This window comes from Camelus ferus, chromosome 18 (genome assembly GCF_009834535.1).
Source record: "Camelus ferus isolate YT-003-E chromosome 18, BCGSAC_Cfer_1.0, whole genome shotgun sequence".
Classification (NCBI taxonomy): domain Eukaryota; kingdom Metazoa; phylum Chordata; class Mammalia; order Artiodactyla; family Camelidae; genus Camelus; species Camelus ferus.
Genome location: NC_045713.1, coordinates 15,702,516 through 15,725,502, shown reverse-complemented (window position 1 = coordinate 15,725,502; position 22,987 = coordinate 15,702,516). Strand labels below are relative to the sequence as shown.

At 46.3% G+C, this 22,987-nt stretch overlaps 1 protein-coding gene and 1 long non-coding RNA gene across 2 annotated transcripts in view; both read right to left on the bottom strand.

The window, feature by feature from the left end:
* The window catches only part of C18H16orf96 (chromosome 18 C16orf96 homolog), a 35,006-nt gene extending 23,593 nt beyond the window's left edge, over nucleotides 1-11,413 (bottom strand). Inside the window, exons 1-5 of the mRNA XM_032461059.1 lie at nucleotides 10,961-11,413; nucleotides 2,039-2,143; nucleotides 795-875; nucleotides 497-583; nucleotides 191-385 (exon numbers count right to left, since the gene is read on the bottom strand). Of these exons, the coding sequence (XP_032316950.1) occupies nucleotides 191-385; nucleotides 497-583; nucleotides 795-875; nucleotides 2,039-2,143; nucleotides 10,961-11,413 (921 nt within the window). The remainder of the gene's footprint in view (nucleotides 1-190; nucleotides 386-496; nucleotides 584-794; nucleotides 876-2,038; nucleotides 2,144-10,960) is intronic.
* A 5,017-nt stretch (nucleotides 11,414-16,430) lies between these two features.
* LOC116657667 overlaps nucleotides 16,431-22,987 on the bottom strand; it is a 22,655-nt gene continuing 16,098 nt past the window's right edge. Inside the window, exon 3 of the long non-coding RNA XR_004312864.1 lies at nucleotides 16,431-16,441. This is a non-coding gene — a long non-coding RNA (uncharacterized LOC116657667). The remainder of the gene's footprint in view (nucleotides 16,442-22,987) is intronic.

Genomic DNA, 22,987 nt, shown 5'->3' with positions numbered 1-22,987 from the left:
GAAGTAGCCCCAGAAAGGCCCAGTGCTAGTCCCGGGCAAGCCCCTGGGAGGAGGCCAGCCTCCTGGTGTTACAGGCCAGGGTCCTGGTGGTGTGGGCTGAGGACCCAGGGCAGGTCCTGGCCCAGGCACAGACCCAGGCTCAAGCACCTGGGGCTCCTGCACCCCAGAGGGGGGAGCTGCTTGGACAGACCCCTCCTCCGGCAGCAGGGCCTTGGGTTTGGTGATGCCAGGTAGTCTCCAGGAACTTGGGGTGCTGGATGGCCTCAGAGACCTGGCCATGACCGACTGCTTCATGGTACCTGGTGGTCTGGGGAAAGTCAGTCTCTGGGAGCTCTTCCACAACCTGCCACAGATCGGAATCTTCCAGCAGTGATGGAGCCTGTTCCTGCGGAAAAGGGGGCCAAGCTGGACGGGGGCTGGGCAGGCCCCTGCTTCCTCCCTTACCCAGCTTTCCCCAACCCTCAGATTCTGCCCCTCCTCCCACTCCTTCACTTACCTGGGTGAACATGGCCTCGTGGAGGCTGCTCCAGAGTACTATGTCTTCAGTTTGGGGGATAGTGATTACCTTGTTCTGGAGAGAAGCCTAGCGGGTGGGGAAGGAGGGTGGGAAAAAGGGTTGTGAACCCAGAGGGTCTGTGCCCTTGGTGGCTCCCTTCTCCATGCTGCCCTGCACACTTGCAAATAAATGGGCCCTTCCAGACTGTGTTCTCCTCCTTACCCCACCCTCCACCCCCAGTACCCCTAGGCCTGGAGAGTGGGGGACTCAGGTGAGAGCATGGATCCCGGGCCCTCACCACTTCCTGCTGTAATGCACTCATCTTCCGGTCCTGCCCTTTCAAATCTTCAGAGAAAATATCCATTTTTTCCAGATGCATCTGTCAAATGAATTAAGCCTGTGATCAGGGGTAAAGGTTCTGGTCCCAGCCCTGCGTCTCCCACAGCTCAAACACAAAGGCCTTAGCTCTAGGTGACTAAGAGATGGAGAAGAAAGAAGGTTCCAAAACAAGTGTTTCCAAGTGAGTGGGAAAGGGTTCTCTGGGCAAATAATTTTGGGAAATGTTAGGCTTAAAAAGCATTCAACAGGTTTCTGTCTTGCAGGACTTCTCAGAGCCTTTAATGGGCCAAAGTACATTAAGAATCTCCAAGAGGTGGACTGGGAAGGCATGGTTTCCCAAAAAGATTTGGCCAACGGTCTTTTTTAGTGTTTCATGAGAGTTTCCTGACAGTGTCCTTTTTGCTCAAATGGAAGCTACCCAGACGAGACTGAAGTTCTCATAGTTCTCACAGTTAAATATGTACACTGACTTGTGCATTAGGGATGATACATTAAATCATGTTATTTGGGGGCAAGTTGTAAAACCTCAGCCACAACACCAGCATGGGTGTGTGGAGGCCTGGCTTCTGAGCCCAGCTCTGATTTGCCAGCTGTGACCTCACACGTCAGGGATTCCACGTCCTTCCACATCATGGTAAGGAGTTAGAACATGTCTGGGTTGATGTCCTGTGACTATAGAGGGAGCTAGAATGTATGCCCACGCTAGGCTTACTCCACTTCTCAATGTAAACAGAGTTTTTGGTTTCTGGAAGACATGTCCTCTTTCTGCTAAGTTGGTGGACTACAAGCCTGGAGTTTCCAAGACTTGGGGAGTATGTGCCTGAGAATGAAGCCAACCCAGAGGAAAGCATCACTGAGGGAGAGATGTTGATGTGGTATGAGAACCTGGATCTGGCTGTATCTGAAGGCATCCCTGAACTTTTTAGTAAATGAGACAATAAATTCTTTTATTTTGCCTAAGCCAAGATGAACTAGGCTTCTGGCACTTAACAAATGATGTCTTAACACAGTGGGGTGAAGATCATGGTAGAAGCTGCAGAGAGTTCAGTGGGAAGGGCCAAGTAGCTGGGCCATGTCAGTCCCCTTCCCTTGCCCCCATAGTTGTTCTTGACTAAGAACAGGCTTTCTGGATTTATCCTGTCACCCCAACCACCAGAGGTCCAAGCAGCATAGCCAGTATGAAGGATGGCAGGGAAGGTCTACCTTGTCAAACATGTCCTTCAGCATGGCCACATCCTTCCTGAGGGTTTCAGTGGTGGCCTTGAGAGAGTAAATGTCAGTGAGCAAATCTTGCAGGGTCTTCATGGCCTGGAGAAGAGGAGAGAAGGGGAAAATGTGAAGTTGGGTGTAGGTGGGGGAAAAAGGCAAGTAAAGTGCAGAAGCTCTCTGGTGATGCCATGGTCCAAGAAGTCCTCACGGTTCTTCCAAGGCCTAGGCTGGAACATACTCAGAGGACAGAAAGTGACACTAAAGCCAACTGTGCTCTGAGCTCTCAGGTGGCCTAGGTGGGAAGGAGGCAACCCTGTGTTTGAATGTGTTCAGTAAGCAGGAGTCACTCATCATGAAGCATGGTGGGAAACGCTGGAGGATCAGCAAGGGAGTTATGATTGGATTTACATTTTTAAAGGGTCCTCTGGCTTCATGTATAGATTGGCCCTGGGAGGGTAAAGGGTGAAGCTAGAGGAGCAGGGAGGAAACTTCAGGCAAGAGCTGATGGGTGCAATGCTGGTCTCATAGCTTAGCACCACCAATGACTGGGGCTGCTACTGCATCTTCCTAGATTTTAGACTCCTCGGTCATAAAATGGGTATGAAAGAAAATATGATAATGTATATAAGGGGCCTGGTGCATACTTAGGCATTCAGGTAAAAAAAATAACAAAGAGTAAAATGGCAGAAATCCTTCTTCTCAGTAATTACATTAAATGTAAATGGATTAAATTAAATTTTCATAAAAGGTAGAGATTGGCAGAATGGATAAGAAAACATGACCCAATCTCATGCTGTCTATAAGAGACACATTTTAGATTCAAAGACACAAATATGTTGAAACAAAAGGACAGAAAAAGAAATACCATGCAAGCAGTAACTGAAAGAGAATCAGAGCAGCTATACTAATATCAGGCAAAATAGAATTTAAGATAAAAATTGTTACTAAGATACAGAGGAATATTTATAATAAGAGGGTCAATCCATCAGGAAGATATAATAAACATACATGAACTTAACAATGAAAATATATGAAATCAAAAATTGACAGAACTGAAAGGAGAAATTGTTGAAAACTTCAATATCCCATTTTCAATAATGGATAAAACAACTAGACAGAAGATCAGCAGGGAAATTTGAAGAGATTTGAACATCACTGTAAGCCAACCAGACATAATAGAACACTTCACTCAACAGTGGCAAAATACACATTCTTCCCACATAGAACATTCTGCAGAACAGACCATATGTTAAGCCATAAAATAAGATTCAGTAAATTTAAAAAGGACTGGAGTCACACAAAGTGTGTACTCTAAGCACAGTGGAATTAAATTAGAAATCAATAACAGAAGAAACTTTTGGAATTTCACAAATATGTGGAAATTAAATAACACTTTCCTAAATAATTAGTGGGTCAAAGAAGACATGACAAAGGAAATTAGAAACACTGAGATGAATTAAAATGAAAACACAAACACACCAAAACTTATGGGATGCAGCTAAAGCAGCATTTAGAGAGAAATTTTAGCTGGAGTGACTATATTAACAAAGAAGAAAGATGGCAAATCAATAACCTAAACTTCCACCTTAAGACATTGGAAAAAGCAGTGCAAACTAAACCTAAAGCAGGTAGAAAAAGTGAAACAATAAAGATTAGAGTGGAAACTAATGAAATAGAGAATAGAAAAATAATAGACGAGATCAGTAAAATGAAAGCTGGTTCTTGGAAAAGATCAATAAAATTAGCAAACCCTTTGCTAGACTGACCAAGAAAAAGAGAGAAGACTCAAATTACTAGAATGAGAAATGAAAGAGGGAACGTTGCTATTGACCCTACAGAAATAAAAAGAATGATAAAGGAATACTATGAACAATTGTATGCCAACAAATTAGATAAGCTGGATGAAATGGACAAATTCCTAGAAAGTCATAAACTACCAAAACTAACTCAAGAAGAAGTAGATAATCTGAATAGACCAAAAACAAATAAAATGATTGAAGTAGCAATTTTTTTTTTAAACTAAGCACAAAAAAAGGCTCAGGCCCAGATGGCTTCGCCACTGACTTCTATTAAACACTGAAAGGAGAATTAATACCAATTCTTCACAAACTTTTCCAAACAACATAAGAGTTCCAAACATATTCTACGAAACCAGTATTATTCCGATACAAAAATCAGACAAAGACATCACAGGAAAACTAAAACATGGATGCAAAAATCCTCAGCAAAATATTAGCAAACTGAGTTCAGCAACATACAGACAAATAATCCAATTAAAAATGGGCAAAGATCTGAACAGACATTTCTCCAAAGATGAGATACTAATGGCCAATAAGCACATGAAGAGATGCACATCATTAGACACCAGGAAAATGCAAATCAGAACCACAATGAAATACACTAGGATGGCTAGCATCAAAAAGACAGAAAATGGGGGGAGGGTGTAGCTCAGTGGTAGGGTGTGTGCTTAGCATGCACGAGGTCCTCGGTTCAAACCCCAGTACCTCCATTTAAAAAAAAAATTAAATAAACCTAATTACCTCCTCCCTCAAAAATGAATAAATTAAAAAAAACTTTTTTAAGACAGAAATAAGAAGTGTTGGTGAGGATGAGGAGAAATTGGAATCCTCACACACTGCTGGCAGGAATGTAAAATGGTACAGCCTTTTTGGAAAACAGGCTGGCAGTTCCCTAAGCTTGAAACACAGCTACCATGTGATCCAGAGATTCTGTCTCTAGGTAGGTAGAAATAAAAGCATATGTTCACAGAAAAATTTGTATAGCAATGTTTATAGTGGCATTATTCCTGTGGTGGGAGGGAATAGCTTAGCGGTAGATTAAGTGCTTAGCGTGCATGAGGTCCTCAGTTCAACCCCCAGTACGTCCATTAGAAACAGATGTATGTAAATAAATCTAATTACCTCCTCCCAAAAACAAAACAAAACAGAACATAGTGGCATTATTCCTAATAGCCAAAAAGTGAAAACAACCCAAATATCTATCAACTGATAAACAAAAACTGGCCTACTCATATGATAGGTTATTTGGCAAAAAAAAATTCAGGTACATGCTACAGATAAACATGAAAACATTATGGGGCTCAAGGAGGTGCAGGAATGAAGAATGACAGCTAATGGTTAATGGGGTTCTCTCTGAGCTGTTGAAAATGTCCTAAAATTGACAGTGATAACTATGTAACTGTGTATATGCTAAAATCACTGCACTGTATACCTTTTTCATTGGGGTATAATTGACATATAACATAATATTGTACACTTTAAATGGATGAAATTATTAGTACATGGAATATAACTCAACAAGGTTTTTAAAAATAGCATTTTTGCTTTAGACACAATGGGGAGACATTTCAACACTGTCTATTGGATGGTATTCGGGAGTTGTTAATTTTGCCGGGAGTGATAACGGTATTAAGAGACAGATTTTACAAATCCTTATCTGCTGTAGATGGAAAAAATTCTTTTCAGAGAAATCTGTGAGGTCCCGACCCCCCACCCCGCGCACAGATGCTTCCCTCTCCCCGTGTCTCTCTGGATGTAACAAGGGGACCAAATTACCCAAGCAGGAGTCCACCGCCACCACGGGTAAGTACAGGGCAAGCCCTGAAGAGATGGCCAGGCTTCCTGAGGGCTGCTCCACGGGTAAGGGCTGCACACGAGGGGAGGAGGATTCTTTTCTCAGGGGATGCTGCTCTGCTATGAAATGCAGTCGAAGGTTTCTCACCCAGACTCAGCCTGCTTCTCATAAACGGGGGCCATGCCCTGACTCCAGACCCCAGGAAGGGCCCAACTTGGCCTCTCAGGCCACAATCAGGGCTGGGATGGAGCCGAGTTCAGTGAAGCGAGTTCTAGAAAACTGCCCTTCCTGGAAGGAGAATGTCCAGACTCTCTTTCTCTCTCTCTTTCTGAAGAGGGCTTCAAGAATATAGGCCTGGGGGCCAAGCGCTCACAGGAGCCTTCAGGGGCTGATAAGGGGGTCTAAGGCAAACACCCCCTTGAACAACCCAAGAGACTGGTCTACAGGATCTCGGCGCCAGAGCTCTGGGCAACGGGAATGCTAATGCCACTTCCTTCCCAGGGAATGAGGAAGGCAGAAGCTCTTCCCAGCCCCAGGAGAGGGTGTTGCCAGTGCAGGAAGTTCACTGCTATTACTGCAGTGACTTCCACTCGATTCTCCAAAACCCCACAGTGTCTTCCCTGCCCTTAAGCTCTGTTCTGAAATTCTCCAAAGCCAATTTACATTTAAAATCCTTTTAATTGTGGGATACACAGCAGGCGATTTTTGGTTGGGGGAGTGAAATCGGGAGGGAGTTTTGAAATTTCAAAAAAAGCAGCAACGAGTTGTTATAATCCCCTAATAGGACCCACGAGTTTATTGATGGAAACAGGGTCAGTAGCCAGGACAATCTTAATAACAAACAGTGGACATGGCCCCTCATTTTCTCCTTGGGTCATCATCACAGACGAGGTAAAGAGGCCTCAAGGAGACAGCCCCAGGCTTCCAAGTGCAGCTTTTCAAAACTCACATTCAGGGCTGCCTGGGAGATGTGGGCAGAGCCTGGGAACCTGCAATTCTGGAAGAGCTCCCTGGCATGGGCAGGCCGTGGGGAGCGGAACCTGGGGTCACGGGAACCATGCACAGCAAGCAGGGAGCCCAGCTCTTCTAACTCAGCAGTTCCCAGGGGGGTGGTTTGGCCCCCAGTGGACATGTGGCAATGTCTGAAGACATTTCTGGTTGTCATGACTACAGGGCACTCTGGGCACCTAGTGGGTAGAGGCCAAGGATGCTGCTCCACATCCCGCAGTGCCCAGGACGGTCTCCACCACAAAGAACGCTCCGGCCCACATGTCAGTTGTGCCCAGGGAGAGAAACCCTGCACTAAGCCTGCTTAATGAGGACTCACTGCCCTGCCTGAACCCCTAAATCCAGTGATGTACTGATCAAGGGCACCAGCCCTCGGGCCACAACTGTGAGTCCTCCCAAACCTCTCCAGAAGCCCCCTGGCTGCTTGTGCTGGTTTCTCAGACACCAATCCCCCTGTCTGGGGTGGGTGCTGGGGCCAGTGGGCTTGCCTTTCCCCAAAAAGGGTGGCATTTGGTCTGCCAGCCTGGCTGACGCAGGCGGGGATGGGGGTGTGTGTGTGCAGACTCTTAGCTAAGCAGCTTGCACCATCCTAGAACCAGCTGCCATGGCAACCCCTACAATGGGTCACCGTGGTAACCCTGGCAACCTCAGCCAGGCTGGGACTTGGTGACATTCTCTAACAGCAGCAACATTCCTAGATGCACAAACAGTCCTCTGAGGGCGGCACGATCGGTCCGAACCTGCCTACCAGCCCACATTATGAGCTGGTTGGGTCACTCCGGGTTCTTGTGCATTCTAGAAGCCTTCACCCATCAAGGCAGGCTGGGGGCAGGCTGCTTTGGAGGGGCTGGCCCCTCGGACCCTGTGTCTGCCTCTCCAGCTCTGAGACCGTCAGTCACCCACGCAGCCTTCTGTGCCTCTAGTGACAATTCTTGTCTTAAAGTCCTTTCTATCTGGTATTAGTACAGTCACTGCAGCTGTCTTCTGGCTCCTGCTTGTGCGGAGTATCTTTTGCTATCCTTTTACTTCCAACCTGTTTGTCTTTGCATCAACGTGTGTCTCTTGGGGACAGCATATAGTTAGAGGATTTTTTTTCTTTTAATGGATTCTGCCAATCTCTGCTTGTTGTGTGTGTGGTAAAATACATATCATGATACTAAAGTGAGCAATCCAGTGGCATTTGGTGCATTCGAAAGGTTGTGCAGCCGTCACCACTATCTGGTTCCAGAACGTTTTCATCACCCCAAAAGAAAGTCCACGCCCACCAGCCCTCAGTCCCCCGGCCCCTGGCAGCCACTGCTTTCTGTCCCTACAGACCTGCCTCTTCTGGGTATTGTGTATGAACAGAATCAAGCACTGTGTGGTCCTCTGTGCTGGCTGCTCCCACTGAGCACGATGATTTAAGGTTCACACCATGTAGCTTTGCCTCTTACCCACATCAGCCCACCCTGGACAGACTGGACATCCCGCTCTGTCTAAGCAGTTCCCAAGCTTTATCTTGTTTAGTTTTAATTGTTGAAACAATCCTGGGAGGAGGAAGCCGTGGCCATCCCCCCACTTCCAGGGGTAAGTGGCAGAGCATCTCAGCACCCACATCCCTACACCTTCAACCCACCCACTTGGCCCAGGTTGGCACTGGCCCCCTTTCTTCTAACACTATGACTCCAAGTGGGTTACTTAACCTCTCCGTGCCTCAGTTTCCTCATCTGTAAACTTGGGGGTAATGACAGCACCTGCATCACAGAGTTGCTATGAAGATTAAAGAAGCAAACAGATGTAGCATCCAGCTTAGCTGGCACACAGCAAGCACTTGTTCTCAGGATCATTTCCCTGGGGAAAGGGCCAAGTGGAGGAGCCATGGTGAGGGGGATAGTGAGGAGATGGGGGTGTGGGACCCAGGAGCATCCGCTGGCGGACTCTGGCCTGTGCTTCTCATGGCTCAGCATTTCCAGTTTCTAGGAAGGGAGCTTGCATTGTCTGTTTTTCTGTCACCTCTATAAACATCTGCACCAGGGTTCCCATCTTTTTCAGCCCCCAGGTCAGCAGTGAAGCCCGGTGGCCCCTGGTTATTGACACCTTTTGGGGTACCTGCCAGTTCAGGCAGTGGGAGCTGGCCCGCAGGAGCTCTAGGTCTTAGGCCTGACACTGACTGCCTGGCTGGGAGTGGACACCTGACCCTAGGTGTGCCCTCCCGTTCTCTTATCCTAAAATGATAACCAAAAGACCCGGAGATTGGTGAGTGGATGCTGAAATAGGTTAAGGGCTGTTTTCGAGAGCGCAGGAGATCTACGAACCTTCCCACCCTGTGAGGCCTGTCCTCTCACTTCTTCCTTGGTGCCCATGAGAAACTCCGGCGTCCTTCAAATAACACATTGCCTTTGTTTAAAAAGAGTCTCAGCCCAAATGCCCATCAGCTGGTGAATGGCTGCACCCAACGTGGTCTGTCCATACAATTCAGCCATGAAGGGGAATGAAGCACAGACACCTGCTACCATGCAGGGGAACCTTGAAAACGTGATGCTCAGGGACAGAAGCCAGACACACAAAGAACATGTACTGCATGATTCCATTCATATGAAATGTCCAGAACTGGTAAATCTTTAGAACCAGAAAGCAGATTAGTGTTGCCAGAGATGGAAGAGGGGAGGAATGGCCAGGGATGAGGAGCCCAGGGTTTCCTTTCGGAGCCATGGAAATGGTTAGAATGAGATAGGGGTGGTGTTTGCACATGAGCAATGACCAAATGCCACCCAGTTGTTCACATTAACTTGGTTAATTTTATGGTATGTGACTTTCACCTCGATTTTAAAAAGAAGAGTGGTATACACAAACAGCTCATATAACTCAACAACAATAAAACAACCCAATCAAAAGATGGGCAGATGACCTAAACAGACATTTCTCCAATGAAGACATACAAATGGCCAATAGGCACATGAAAAGATGCTCAATATCACTAATTATCAGAGAAATGCAAATCAAAACTACAGTGAGGAATCACCTCACACCAGTTAGAATGGCCATCATTAAGTCCACAGACAGGAGGAGGGTATAGCTCAGTAGTAGAGTGTGTGCTTAGCATGCACAAGGTCCTAGGTTCAATCCCAACTACCTCCATTAAAAAAATAAATAAATAAACCTAATTACCTCCTTCCCCCTAATATATATATAAAGCCCACAAACAGTAAATGCTAGAGAGGGCTCGGAAAAAAACCTACACTGCTGGTAGGAGTGTAATTTGGTGCAGCCACTATGGAAAACAGTATGGAGATTCCCTTAAAAAACTAAAGATAGAGTTATTATACGATCCAGCAATCCCACTCCTGGATATATATCTAGAAAGAACTCTAATTTGAAAAGATACATGCACCCCAATGTTCACAGCAGCACTCTTTACAATAGCCAAGACATGGAAACAACCTACATGTCCATCATCAGATAATCAGATAAAGAAGTTGTGGTACATACGTGTACACACACACACACACACACAATAAAAAGAATGAAATAATGCCATTTGCAGCAATATTAATGGACCTAGAGATGATCATACTAAGTGAAGTAAATCAGAGAAAAACAAATAGCATATGATCACTTATATGTAGAATCTAAAAAAGGACACAAATGATCTTATTTACAAAACAGAAACAGACTTACAGACATAGAAAACAAACTTACGGTTACCAAAGGGTAAGGTAGAGGGAGGGATAAATTAGGAGTCTGAGATTAGCAGATACATACCACTACATAAAAAATAGATAAACAACAAGGTCCTACTATATTCAATAGCTTGTAATAACCTGTAATGAAAAAGAATATATATGTATGTATAACTGAATCACTATGCTGTATACCAGAAACTAACACAACATTGCAAATAAACCATACTTCAATTTAAAAAACTGAAAAATTAAAATAAAAGAGTGTTAACACATCCTGAAATGACTCCTCTGTGTGATGGATGGTCTCCATCCTCGTCATCACCCCAAAAGGAAACCCAGTAACCACTCACTCGGCGGTCCCTCCCCACTCCCTGTCCCTCCAGCCCCCAGCAAACACCCATCTGCTTTCTGTCTCTGTGCGTGTGCGCACTCTGAACATTTCACACAACATGCAGCCTTCTGTGTCTGGCTTCTTTGCTCAAAACTGGATGGAGACTGCAAGCTTGGAGCTTTGGTTCTGCCTAATTCAAAGCCAAACAGCACCCCCGCCCCACTGAAGGGACAAGCCCATCATAAGGGGTACAAGGTGAGAGTGAAAGGCCTGGCAGGAGAGCCACAGGGGCAGGAAGCTCCTGGAGGCCGGGCAGCCTACCTTGGCCATGGCTTCCTCGTTGCCCTCCACCATCTTCCGGAGCTTTATCAGGTGCCACAGGTCCCGGGCGGGCTGGCGAGTGCCCTGGCTGGCCTCCAGCAGCTGGGAGGTGGAGGGCAGTTCCTGCAGCAGAGCAGGCTGGCTCTCTATGTTGTCCATGCGGCTCACCACGTGGTCGAAGATGTTGCCGAGCCCCTTCAAGGGGTTGAGGATGGACTGGGCGTCTCCTTCCCGTGGCATGAACACGGCCTGCGAGGTCTGGAGGAAGTCCTCGTCCCCCGAGAGGACCTTCTTGAGCTCGGCCATGTGGATGTGCTCCAGGATGCCCTGGAGCAGGAGGTGCAGGGCCTTGAAGTTCACCACCCCGCCCTGTGGGATGGCGACGTTGACCAGCTCGGAGAACGTGAGTGAGAAGATTGTTTTGTCGGAGTCCTGGGTGTCCTGGACATCCATGGGCACAAGCGGTGGCTTACAATGGACCTGCAAGCTGCACAGACAGGTCCTCAGGGGCCTGGGGAGCCTGCAAGTCTCGGCAGTCAGGGAGGAAATGGCCTCTGTCCCGGCTGGAGCTCAGGAGGTTCTGGCTGCTAGGACACCAGAGAATGTGGCTGAGCAGGTGCGATTCCGAGAGCCTGGAGCAGGCAGAGTAGTTGCTCAGTTAACAGATGAGGACTGTTCCAACAGACTGACGGTCCACCTTTTAATTCAAGCCCTTCGGTTATGTAAGACCGATGACCCTTTCCAAGAAGCATGCAGGAAAGTTTGACAGAGAAGCAGCTCTCTCCCTAGAAGCCTCTACAACCTTAGGACAGAAGACAGAGTTCTTGGAGTTAAGAAACCCCAGGTTCCTGCTCTGGAAGCCCCATAAAAGAAGTTTCAGATCAGAAAGGGCAGAATTTCTTCTTGTCTAACCAACAGGGAATTCGTGTTGTAGCAGACACTTGTAGTAGCACCTGTGTAAATACTACACAGATACCACGGGTCCGGTAGACAGTGGGGTCTCTAGAGAAAGACCAGCCTGACTCTGGGGCAGTTTTCACGGCCTGGGTTTGGCAACTGAGGGCCATCGGCAGGATAGTTTTGTTTCTGTTTCTGACAACCGCCTGTGTTGCGGTGGCTGATGTCTGCTGTCCAGAGTCTTGAGGGCAGTGACTGCCCCACAAGAGGATCAGACAGCTCGCCTGCACAAAAGAAGGTCCAGCTATGATGGCATCTTCTGAACAACCTCCTGACCCGCTCCCTCTGGCAACGGGGAAGCTATGGACACCGAGATGAGCGTCCTCCGGGCTGACTCCTCCGCCCTCGGCTTGAAGAGGGTGGAGTGTGGAGGAAGAGCAAAAAGTAGCCTGGACAGGGGAACTGGCCTGGTTAGAGGGGCCTTAGTCCACTCCTGTGAACTCAACCTCACAAAATCTGGACCAACAGGGCTTCTCTGCCCCATGATGGGCTCAGATCAAACAAGACCAGTCGTGATCATGCCTGAGCTGAGACAAGAACAGAACGTGGTCCAAACCACAAACACAGCCACATGGCCCCTGTCCTGGCTGAGCAAGTGACCGCTGCTCCTCGACCAGCTAGACTGTTAGCTTCACTTCGTTCCTCCTGCCTTCGAGATAAGACTGGTTAATAAAAAATAATAAAATAATGCCATTTGCAGCAACATGGATGGCTCTGGCAATTGTCATCCTAAGTGAAGTAAGCCAGAAAGAGAAAGAAAAATACCATATGATATCACTCATATGGGGAATCTTAAAAAAAAAAAAAAAGGAACTTATTTATAAAACAGAAACAGACTCACAGACATAGAAAACAAACTTATGGTTACCAGCGGGGAACAGAGTGGGAAGGGATAAACTGGGAGTTCAAGATTTGCAGATACTGACTGGTATATATAAAATAGACAAACAAGTTAATACTGTATAGCACAGGGAATTAAATTAGAAATCTTGTAGTAGCTTACAGTGAAAAAGAATATGAAAACGAATATATGTATATTCATGTATGACTGAAGCATTGTGCTGTACACCAGAAATTGACACAACATTGTAAACAGGTCATAGAATTACCCCTGCTTCCTGACAGCACCCAATCCAGGACACTGCTCCCGTCACCCAACAAGGGCCCAGATTCTAGAACAAGTCCTACTATTTTAACCCTTTCGCGAGATGCCCCTGGGTTCCCCACTGTCTTGTTAGACTGAAAATGAAAGTGCTGCCTTGACATCTTTGGGTCTCAAAGGCCCCCTTGAGTTCCCCTGCTCTTGTCAGATGTGTTCCCCACCCCAAGCAGGAAGGGCCCCCCACCACTAGTTCCCCAACCAGACAGACCAGCTGCACTCCACCCAGTCCTCAGCCTGAGGGTCTTCAGTTCCCTGCCAGCCTGTGAAATTATTCAGACTAGCCCATCACATCCTCCTGCAGGAACCAGGGAGCACCCACCCCACCCCCATTACTACAAAGCCTGCATCTACAGCCCCTGCAGGTTCACTCTGCTCCCCAGAGCAACCCCAAGTGCCCTCTTTCTCCCACTGCCAGTATACGTGTGGATCTCACCTGTGCAGTGCCAGGTGTGGCACTACTGAGGGCAGGGTCCCTCCCCAACAACAGAAGGTGATCAGAACACTCATGGTGTGTGTTCTCCCTTGTGGCAAAAGCCCATAAACCCAATTTTGCTCAAGGACAGCTGGGTTCCTCGTGGTCTTGGCTGGAGGGGCAAGACCTTAGGCAAAATCCAAGGGTCAGCGGTCAGGGTTTTTGGACTTTGGACCTGCAGATGGGGGACCATGGAAATGAATTATTACAGAACCATAAGCAAGACTTGCCCAGGTGGGCAAGGGAAGGTAAGGAAAGAAAAGGGGAAATGGGCAGTTTTAGTGTAGCAACAAGGCTGGAGAGGTGGGGCCAGACCACACTCCCCACAGGCCTTACAAAAAATGTGAGCAATAGAATCCAAAGCAATTCTCGGACCCTGGGGGCCAGGCTAGCTAAGCGGGTGTAACGACCAAGCAGTTCTTTGCCATCTGGGGGGATAGCCATCACCTGAAGCCGCTCCTGTGTCTTGGGAGGTCTGCGTCTTAGTAGTCCTGGTGGGCGGGGGTGTTATTAGGACCCAGCTCACTCTGAAGCCAGGACACGAGCATTTAGGAAGACATGCTGGCAGCCCCCAGGGCCCACAGTGTGTGCTCCTCTGGGATCCAAGAAAGCGAAGCTACTAAATCAGCCCACGTTCCACCTTCAGGGAGGTGGGAACTCACCTCAAACAGCCCAATCTCGTCTCAGGCCTTCAAGATAAGGGCTGCCAGCGCACCACAGAGATACTGATATGTTTCCCAGCACCCGGCACTGGACCTGGCACTGACTCTTCATTCTTTCCTTCCACCAATATTTGCTGAGCACCTATTGTGTGTCAGATGCTGCTTTTAATAACGAAGGGGATCTCAATGAGGTCTGAGGAGGTCTCTGATCTCATGGAGTGTGCAGGCTAGGGGGGGAGACAGACACTTATTTTGCAAGAAAGGACAAAAATAACCTCAGGGAGTGAAAGGAGTTATGAATAAAACTGAACACGACAAAACAAGAGTGGGGGATGGACACAAATAGGCTTGTTGGAGCAGCCAGCCTCCAACGTGTACCCCAAAGATAGCCCCTGGGATTCACACCCTTGTGGTCTCCCCAGCAGTGTACCAGCGCACCTGGTCATGGCCCTCCCCGCCTGCACCAACATACACACAGGTGATCGTTCATTTCACACTAAGGAACAGCAAGATGTGGGAAGGTTGTGCATGCTGCAGGTGATCTGATGCTGCTAAATCAAAACATTTATGATGGAAATGCAAAAAAAAAAAAAAAGTCAGCATGTTAGACTTGAAAGGATCCATAAAGTTTAAAACTCATGTCATCTCAGGTTTGAAAATTAAAACTTGTTATAAAACTGGAGGACCTGGAGACTCGGCCGCTTGTGTGAAAGAGGCCACCCACAGGGTGTTCCCAGCTTCCTGGAGGGCCTGGTGTTCCTGAGGAGGGATTTTGCCCTTAGGTCAGCACACAGCATCTGTGAGCTGGCACCACTCAGCTGTGATGGCAGAACCCTAATTCAGACAATTTCAGGACAAACTTATCACCGGGACATTCTTTGAATGGCTGTCGGAGCCAGAAGCCTATTAATATGATTGGAAAGAAGCAATAGTGTTTTTTCCCTCCCCAATAAATTGAGGTCAATGATTAAATCAGTTCTGTACAGCCCCATTCTTCCGCTTTGCCCACACAAACTGTCTTTCTTGCTGGATAAAGAGCTAAGAATGATGACCAGGTGACCTTTCCTCTCTCGCTCTGGGAAGGACTGAGCGGGGAGGCTAGGGCTGCTGGGGGAGGATTAGAGCTTGTGGTGAACATGTGCACTTCCTGGCAGCCGAGTATCTGGACATTCTGCTTATTTAGGGTGGGGGTGGAGGTGGGGGATCACACGACAGGTGCAGGTGGCCCACCCCCTACTCAGAAGCTAAAGTTCCAGTTAGACCCCACCCCACCCACCAAGGTCTCCCTTGTGGTTAAATGTGAAAGATCAACAAGGCAACTGCTGTCCCTGGTCCTGAATTTCAAGAGCAATGTTTTTAAAAAAAACTTTTCCAATGTAAATCAGCTCTGGACTAACCTGCAGGAAGCTGTGAGGCCCTGGGGGGAGGCATCTGTGTGTGTGTGTTGTGGGGCGGTCTGTGGAACTGCAGTGACTCAGCCACTTACCATGTTCAGTCCTTATCTCACTAGGATGAGGGGCGGATGGAAAGGGAAGGGAGTTTTCAGGACAACTATAGCGCAGTCAAGGGTCCAGCAGCTGGGTCACTGGACAATGCACACTAAACTTCCCAGGCAGGCTGTCTGGGTGGCATCTTGACCAGAACCAGCTTCCTGGTTCCCACTCGAGCTGGGCTTCCCAGCCAGAAACATAGGCTCTGTGAGCAACTGTGACCTTCCAGTCAAGTCCTTTTCTGCTCAGGTAACCAGAGTCAGTTTCTGCTGCTTGTAACCAAGAACTTCCAACTGGTTCAAAGTGTTCATTTATGAGGCTGGCTAAACGTGAGGAAAATACAGATGGAACTCAGTGGGGAGGGGCATCTGGGTGTCCAGGGGAGGCCACAGCCAATCATAACCTGGACTTGCTGGGTCCCCTGATGCCCACCACCCAGGAGGGTGTGTCCAGGTGGGAGTAGGGCAGTAGGTACCCAAATTTCTTCTTGGGGGACAGAAAATATAAGCCTACATTTGCACTGGTACCTGGACAAGACACTGTCCAACTCACTTAATAAGACCTCAGATCAGAGGTTTCCAGGGCTTGTGGGACAGGACCAGGGGTCTTCTAGATGCCTTCCTCCCCCCAGCCACCCACATCACATCCTTCATCAGGCTCTATTGACTTTTCCTCCTTACTATCTCCCAGGTCCATCCTCTCCCCTCCTTGTCCATGGCTAGTCCTGCAGACCTGTGCCTAGGACAAAGACCAAACCACTTGACGTGGTCTACAGGTATGTGGCTGGACACTCTCTCACCTCTTTGGTCTCAACTCACAGAAGCTCCCTCTGCTCTCTGACTAGAGCACATTGATTTTCTTTTCTTTCTTTTTTTCAATTGTGGTAAAATATACGTAACACGAAACTTAATTATTCTAACCACTTTAAGTACATAGTTCCATGGCATCAACTACATTCACACTGTTGTGCAGTCATCATCATCCTCCATCTCTAGAATTTTTCTCATCTTCCTAAATAAAAAACTCTGTCCCCACTAAACAATAACTCTCCATCCCACCTCCCCCAGTCCCTGGCAACCAACCTTTTACTTTCTGTCTCTGTGAGCTTGACTAATCTAGGTATCTCATGGAAACAGACTTACATAGTTTTTGTTCTTTTGTGACTGGCTTATTTCACTTAGCACAATGTTCCCAAGGTTAATCCGTGCTGTAGCGTACGTCAGAAATTTCCTTCCTTTTTGTGACTGAGTAACGCTCCCTTGTATTTGTATGCCACATTTTGCACAACCATTCATCTGTTGGTGGATGACAGCTACTTGGGCTGCTTTCATATTTTGGCTATTGTGAATAATGCTGCTACGAACATGGGTGTATTTGAAAACCTGTTCAAGCCCCTCCTCTCAATTCTCTTGGGCATATACCCAGAGAAATGGAATTTCTGAATCATATGGTAACTGTATGGTTAGTTTTTTGAGAAACTGCCGTACTGTTTTCCACTTTATCATTTTACATTCCCACCATCAATACACAAAAGTTCCAATTTCTCTGCATCCTCAACAGAACTTGCTATTTTCTGTTTTTCCTGTAATAGCCATTCTAACAGGTGTGATGTGGTATCTCAATGTAGTTTTGACTTGCATTTCCCTAATGATTAGTGATGTTGAGCATCTTTTCATGTGCATATTGGCCATCTGTATATCTTTTTTGGAGAAACAGCTGATCAAGTCCTTTGCCCATTTTTTAATTGGGATGTTTTTTGTCGTTGTCATTGAGTTATAGGAATTCTTTATATCTTCTGAATATTAACCACTTACCTGACATAATTTTCAAATTAACTTTCTTTTAGTCCCCCTGTCCTTGTCCTAATTCTTCCTGCCCTGGGCCCTTTGCACACATAGTCTCCCTGCCTGAAACACTTTTCCTTCCCATCTTTACCGGGGAAAGGGAACTCCTACTTATCCTTCAAACTTCAGCTCAGCCATCATTTTCCAAGGGAAGCTTTCTCACCCCCTTGATTTGGGAAATGTCCTCTACTCTGGAATCTTCACATTTCTCATGTTTTTCCTTCACATGCTTGTCATGGTCATCTGTGCAGCTATTTGATTAATGCTATTCTCCCTGACTAATCTGTGAGTTCCTGGAGGTAGAGTATATCTTACTTCCAATAGGAGATGGCTTCTAGCAAAAAGCACATAATAGGTGCTCATTAAATACTAAATGTCAGAATGAATAAAACAGTCATTTGTAGGGAACCTTTCTCCTAGGAAGGAGCACAAATGGAGATACTTGCTTCTTTTGACAACCTCCAGGTGAGTATAGGAAGGCTGATTTTACCATCTGCCATAACAATATTGAGCTGTCCCTGTTGACTCATATAGGAGAGAACAAATAACACCAAAGAACTTGAAGAAAATTTGAAGCTACACCCTATGTACCTTAATAATGTGTTCAGGGAACCACTGTGATCAGACACTGAATTCACAATTTCTTTAATCCAAACAATACTACTACAAGGCAGGGATCATCCTTATTCTTTTAGCACTTTGAATATATTGTTCCACTGCCTTCTGGCCTCCATTGTTTCTGATGATAAGTTAGCTGTTATTCTTATTAGGATGGGTGATGAGTCATTCTTCTCTTGATCTTTTCAAGGTTATTTTCTTTGTTTTGTCTTTTAACTATGACATACATGGGTGTGGATCTCTTTGCATTTGTCCCACTTGGAGACTGTTGACACCCTTGGATGTGTAGATCAATTTTTTAAGTACATCTGGGATGTCTTCAGGCATTATTTCTTTGAGTATTTCTTCTTCTCCTTTCTCTCCTCTCCTTCTGATATTCCCATTATAAGTATGTTGGTGCACATTTCCCTGAAGTTCTTTTCATTTTTCATTTTATTTTCATTTGTTTCATTTTCTTCATTTTCTCCTTGTTCTTCAGATTGCATAATGTCTATCAATCTAGCTTCAAGCTCACTAGTTCTTTAATCTGCCAGTTCAAGCACTTCTGTTTTATAGAGGAGGAAGTAAGGATCAGAAAAATTAAATAATTCACTGGAAGTCACACATAGCTAATAAGTGGCAGGACCAGGACTTGAATCTAAGATTCAGCTCTCATCCTGCCAATCACTTATTCAATCACTCATTCATTCATTTCTTTGAGTAAATAATATTTATTGAAAGTCAACTATGTGCCAGAAACTGTTCCAGGGGCTGGAGAACACCAAAAAGACAACATTCCTGCCCTCATGAAGACAGCAAACAAGTAAACAAATAGATAAATAGGGTAACTCAGATGATGTGTGTGCTATGAAGAAAGTGAAGCAGGCAGTCAGGGAAGCTTGTTTGCAGAGGTGACATCTGAGCTGGGACCTGAAGATAAGGTGTTCCTGGGGTTCCTTCAGGACAGAGACCTTTCTCCATCTCCGTCTCTCTAGCCCCAGAACACACAGCTCAACACATAGAAAGGGTTCAATAAATGTTTGCTAAATTGGATGACAAATTAACAAAGGAGCTGTTAACTCTCATGGGCTATATTTATGATAGAAATGTTACACAGATGTTAACATTGATATCATTCATGTTTCCATTTAGAATCATTTAGCATTTATATTTGAAGGTCTGGCAATACCAAGTGTTGGTGAGGATATGACCAACAGAACCCTCATGTGCTCTGGTGGAACGTGAGTTGGTAGAAGCACTTTGGGAAACTTTGTGGCAGGGCCTACAAAACTGAACACAAGAATACCCTATGACCCAGCCACTCCACCCCTCGGTGGGCACTCAACAGAAATACGCTCACACCAAGTACTAGAAAGTCTGTGACAACAATATCAGAATAGCCAAAAATTCCCACCCAGATGCCCATGAACACCAAAACAGACAAACTGCGGTCTATTCACATAATGGACTATTATATGACAATGAGAATAAACACTGACAACTACGTACAACAAGATGGATGACTTTCATGGATATAAAATTGAGCCAGAGAAGCCACATACAAAAGAGCTCATATCATATAAATTCATCTCTATAAAAATTTCAGAAAGGGAGAAAACTAAACTTTGCTGTAAGAAGTCAGGAGCGTAGTGGCCCCGGGGTGACCTCACGCTTGGAAAGCAGGTTGCTGGGAGGTGGGTACCTCGGTGTGTTCAGTTTGTGACAATGCATCATGCTGCATGCATAGTGCTCTTTTCTATATTAAAGGTCTGGGAATCTGCAACAATTCAAATAAATCAATCACTGACAACACGGATTCTGCAGCGGTGGTGTGCTCCCTTCCTGTCCTGTGCTGGGTGTAAAGACAGATTTTTGCAAAGAGTTGGCCTGAGTCTGAAAGTTTCCTTTTTCACCTTGTTTGTGCTGGCTCACATTGTCTCTGGAGAGCAGCTTGTGAGGTGAGAAATCAGTCTAGAGTCACAAGAGTGGGGGTCTGCTGGCCGCTGGCTCTGCGACTCTGAGCATGTTATCTATCCTCTCTGCTCACCTTTAGGTAAATGCACACAGGCTCCTTGTGAGAATGGAGAGAGGGGTGTGTGTAAAGAGCTTAGCATGGCACCTGGCATGAAATAAGCGCTCAGGGATGTTAGCTGCATCTCTCAAAATGATTACGTGATTGTGTTTGAGGCTTTTCGAGCCAGATGCATCAGCCTGATGGGTGGAGGGGGGTTAAGGAGGACGCAGAGGACTGTGGGAGGAGAGAGGCACCTGGTGGTGCTCAGGCTCTGCTCCAAAGGGCAGAACCCTTTAGTTACCTGCAGTGTAGCATTACACAACTGTACACAGGATGCTCCAACTGGCTCCAACTTGTAATAGAAGATACAGAAACAGGCAAAACGAATCTATTCGTAGTAGTCAGGCTAGTAACTTCCTTGTGAGGGGACAGTGAGTGGAAGGGGGCACAGAGGAGATTGCTGGGGAGAGGAGGTCACGCTCTGTGTCCTGACCTGGTGTACTAACATGTGAGGTTCATGAACATGCATCAAGCTCAATACTTAAGACATGCACTTTTCCTTTGGGTCTCCATGTAAGAATCAGGCCTCATTTTTGCTCTGGTCTAAAAGAATTAAAGTCAGAGGGCTGAACACTGCCCCCGCCCTGGCGCTCTGCAACACAGGCTCCAAGTTAGGAAGGAAAGGCCAGCAGGGGAAGCCACCTCATCACGAGTGCCATGGTTTTGCCAGCAGATGGCACTGGTTTAGAGAGGATGGAGGAGCTCTGACTTTTCCCACCTGAGGGGTGTTTTCTACACAACCTGGGAGGCATATAGTTGGATGAAAGTTCTCAGGAAACCGATGGGCCAGCCCCGTTGAAGGTTGACAGTTGTTCCTCCAGTGGCAGGAGGATGATCTAGTGGCAGGGCCCAAAAGTACCTGTCACCAAAGGTGTGAGGTGCTCCAGCTGCCCCAGCTACAGTAAAAATCTGGACTCAAAGGACGGCTGGTCAGAGACTGGAGGAGGAGTCAGGTGACAGAAGTAACCACGTGTGTGTGCGGTCTTGAAGAGGGAGGTGTCTGCAGAAAGTGAACACTCCCCAGGAGAACCTGAGACAAGTAGTTACGCTGCAGGACTGCCAATGACAGCTCCTGCCACCTCCTGGGACAGTCGTGGGCTCCAGGTCTCAGATACACCTCACAAGGATTCTATAGCAAATAACATTGAAAACATCACCCTCTCTCTGCACAGAGTGGGTGGGGGCTTGCCTTTACTTTGGTGTTTCATTATCTGTCTGAATTTTTCTGAGTTGCTTTGGGTAGAGTCTCTCTTTTTTTTTTTGGTAACTATTTTAAGATGTAATTCACATTCACTCATATTAAGTGTACAATTCAGTGGCTTCTGGTACATTAACAGAGTCGTGCAACTGTCACGACAAATAATTTTAGGACATCTTTACCACCCCCAAAATAAAACCTGTACCCATTAGCAGTTGCCTCCATTTCCCCTGAATTCTCCCAGCCCTAGCCAGTCACTAAGCTTTCCATCTCTACAGATCTGCCTATTCTGAACATTTCACATAAATCACACAATATGTGTTACTGTGTGACTCATTTCTTTCACTCAGCATGATGTTTTCAAGGTTCATCTGCGTTGAAGCACATGTGAGAATTTCATTTCTTTTTAATGGCCGAATAACATCCCATTGTATGGACAGACCACATTTTGTTGATTATTTATTAGCTGTTGGGTTGTTTCCATTTTTTTTTTTGGCTATGGTAAATGTGAATATTCATGCTACGAGTATGAATAAGTGCTATGGATATTTGTGTATGGTTTTTGTGTGGACATATGTATTCATTTCTCCTGGGCATTTTCTTATGAGCAGAATTGTTAGTGACCCTATGTTTATTCTTTTGACAAACATTTGCCTTTAGTTTTTAGTGCAAAAATACAATTCAATCATCGCGTTTATTCCTTGATTCCTTGGAGCAAGTGAGAGATGGCAGTTCAATTTTAGTGAGGGAACTGAGGCCCAGGGCACTGAAAGGATAGCAAATAGTAACACACCATTTGTCTTGAATGCCAAGAACCAGGCAAAGTGACCTGACCACAGTGAGCCAGTCCGTCCTCACAATAGCTCTATGAAGCTGGTATTATATTTAATCCCATTTGTGGTTAGAAAATTGAGTACTTTGAACAAGGCCACACAGTAGTACGGTCCAAAACTTGAACCCAGTTCCATCTTACTAAATTTTAGGCTCTCACTGGCGCTCAAATCCTCTGCCATTTGGTGGTCTTTGAAGGGTCATCAGATCTCCACCCAGCCTCTGGCATGTTAAGGCTTGTCTGTCCTGTACTACTGCATGGGACACTCTGGACCACCCTTTGCCCTCCCTCCTCTCTGACCCTTCTCAGTCTCCACAGGTCTTTCCTCTGGATTCATCCTAGAGCCCCTTTCCTTCATAATGGGACCTCCTGCCTCCAATTTCCAGTCCTTCCACACTGCTGGAATGATCTGTCTCAAGTACAGATCCGGTCACATCGCTCAGCTTAAAATCCTCACCATTCTCCATCACTATTGAACAGGACAAGTTCTACATTCCACAGACTGGTCTATAAAACCCCCATTTTTCTTCATGCAGCACCCTCCCATTTCATACTCTACAATCCAGCCACAAAGAACTGCTTGGATTTCCCCAGAGACACTGTCATTCTGGGACTTTGCATTAGCAGTTCTCTCAGCTTGGAGTACTCTTCCCCACTTCTTTCACGTGGGGACCTCCTACACATCCTTCAAGTCCCAATGTCAATGTCTATCTCCTCTCCAAAGCTCTCCTTGTCTGGG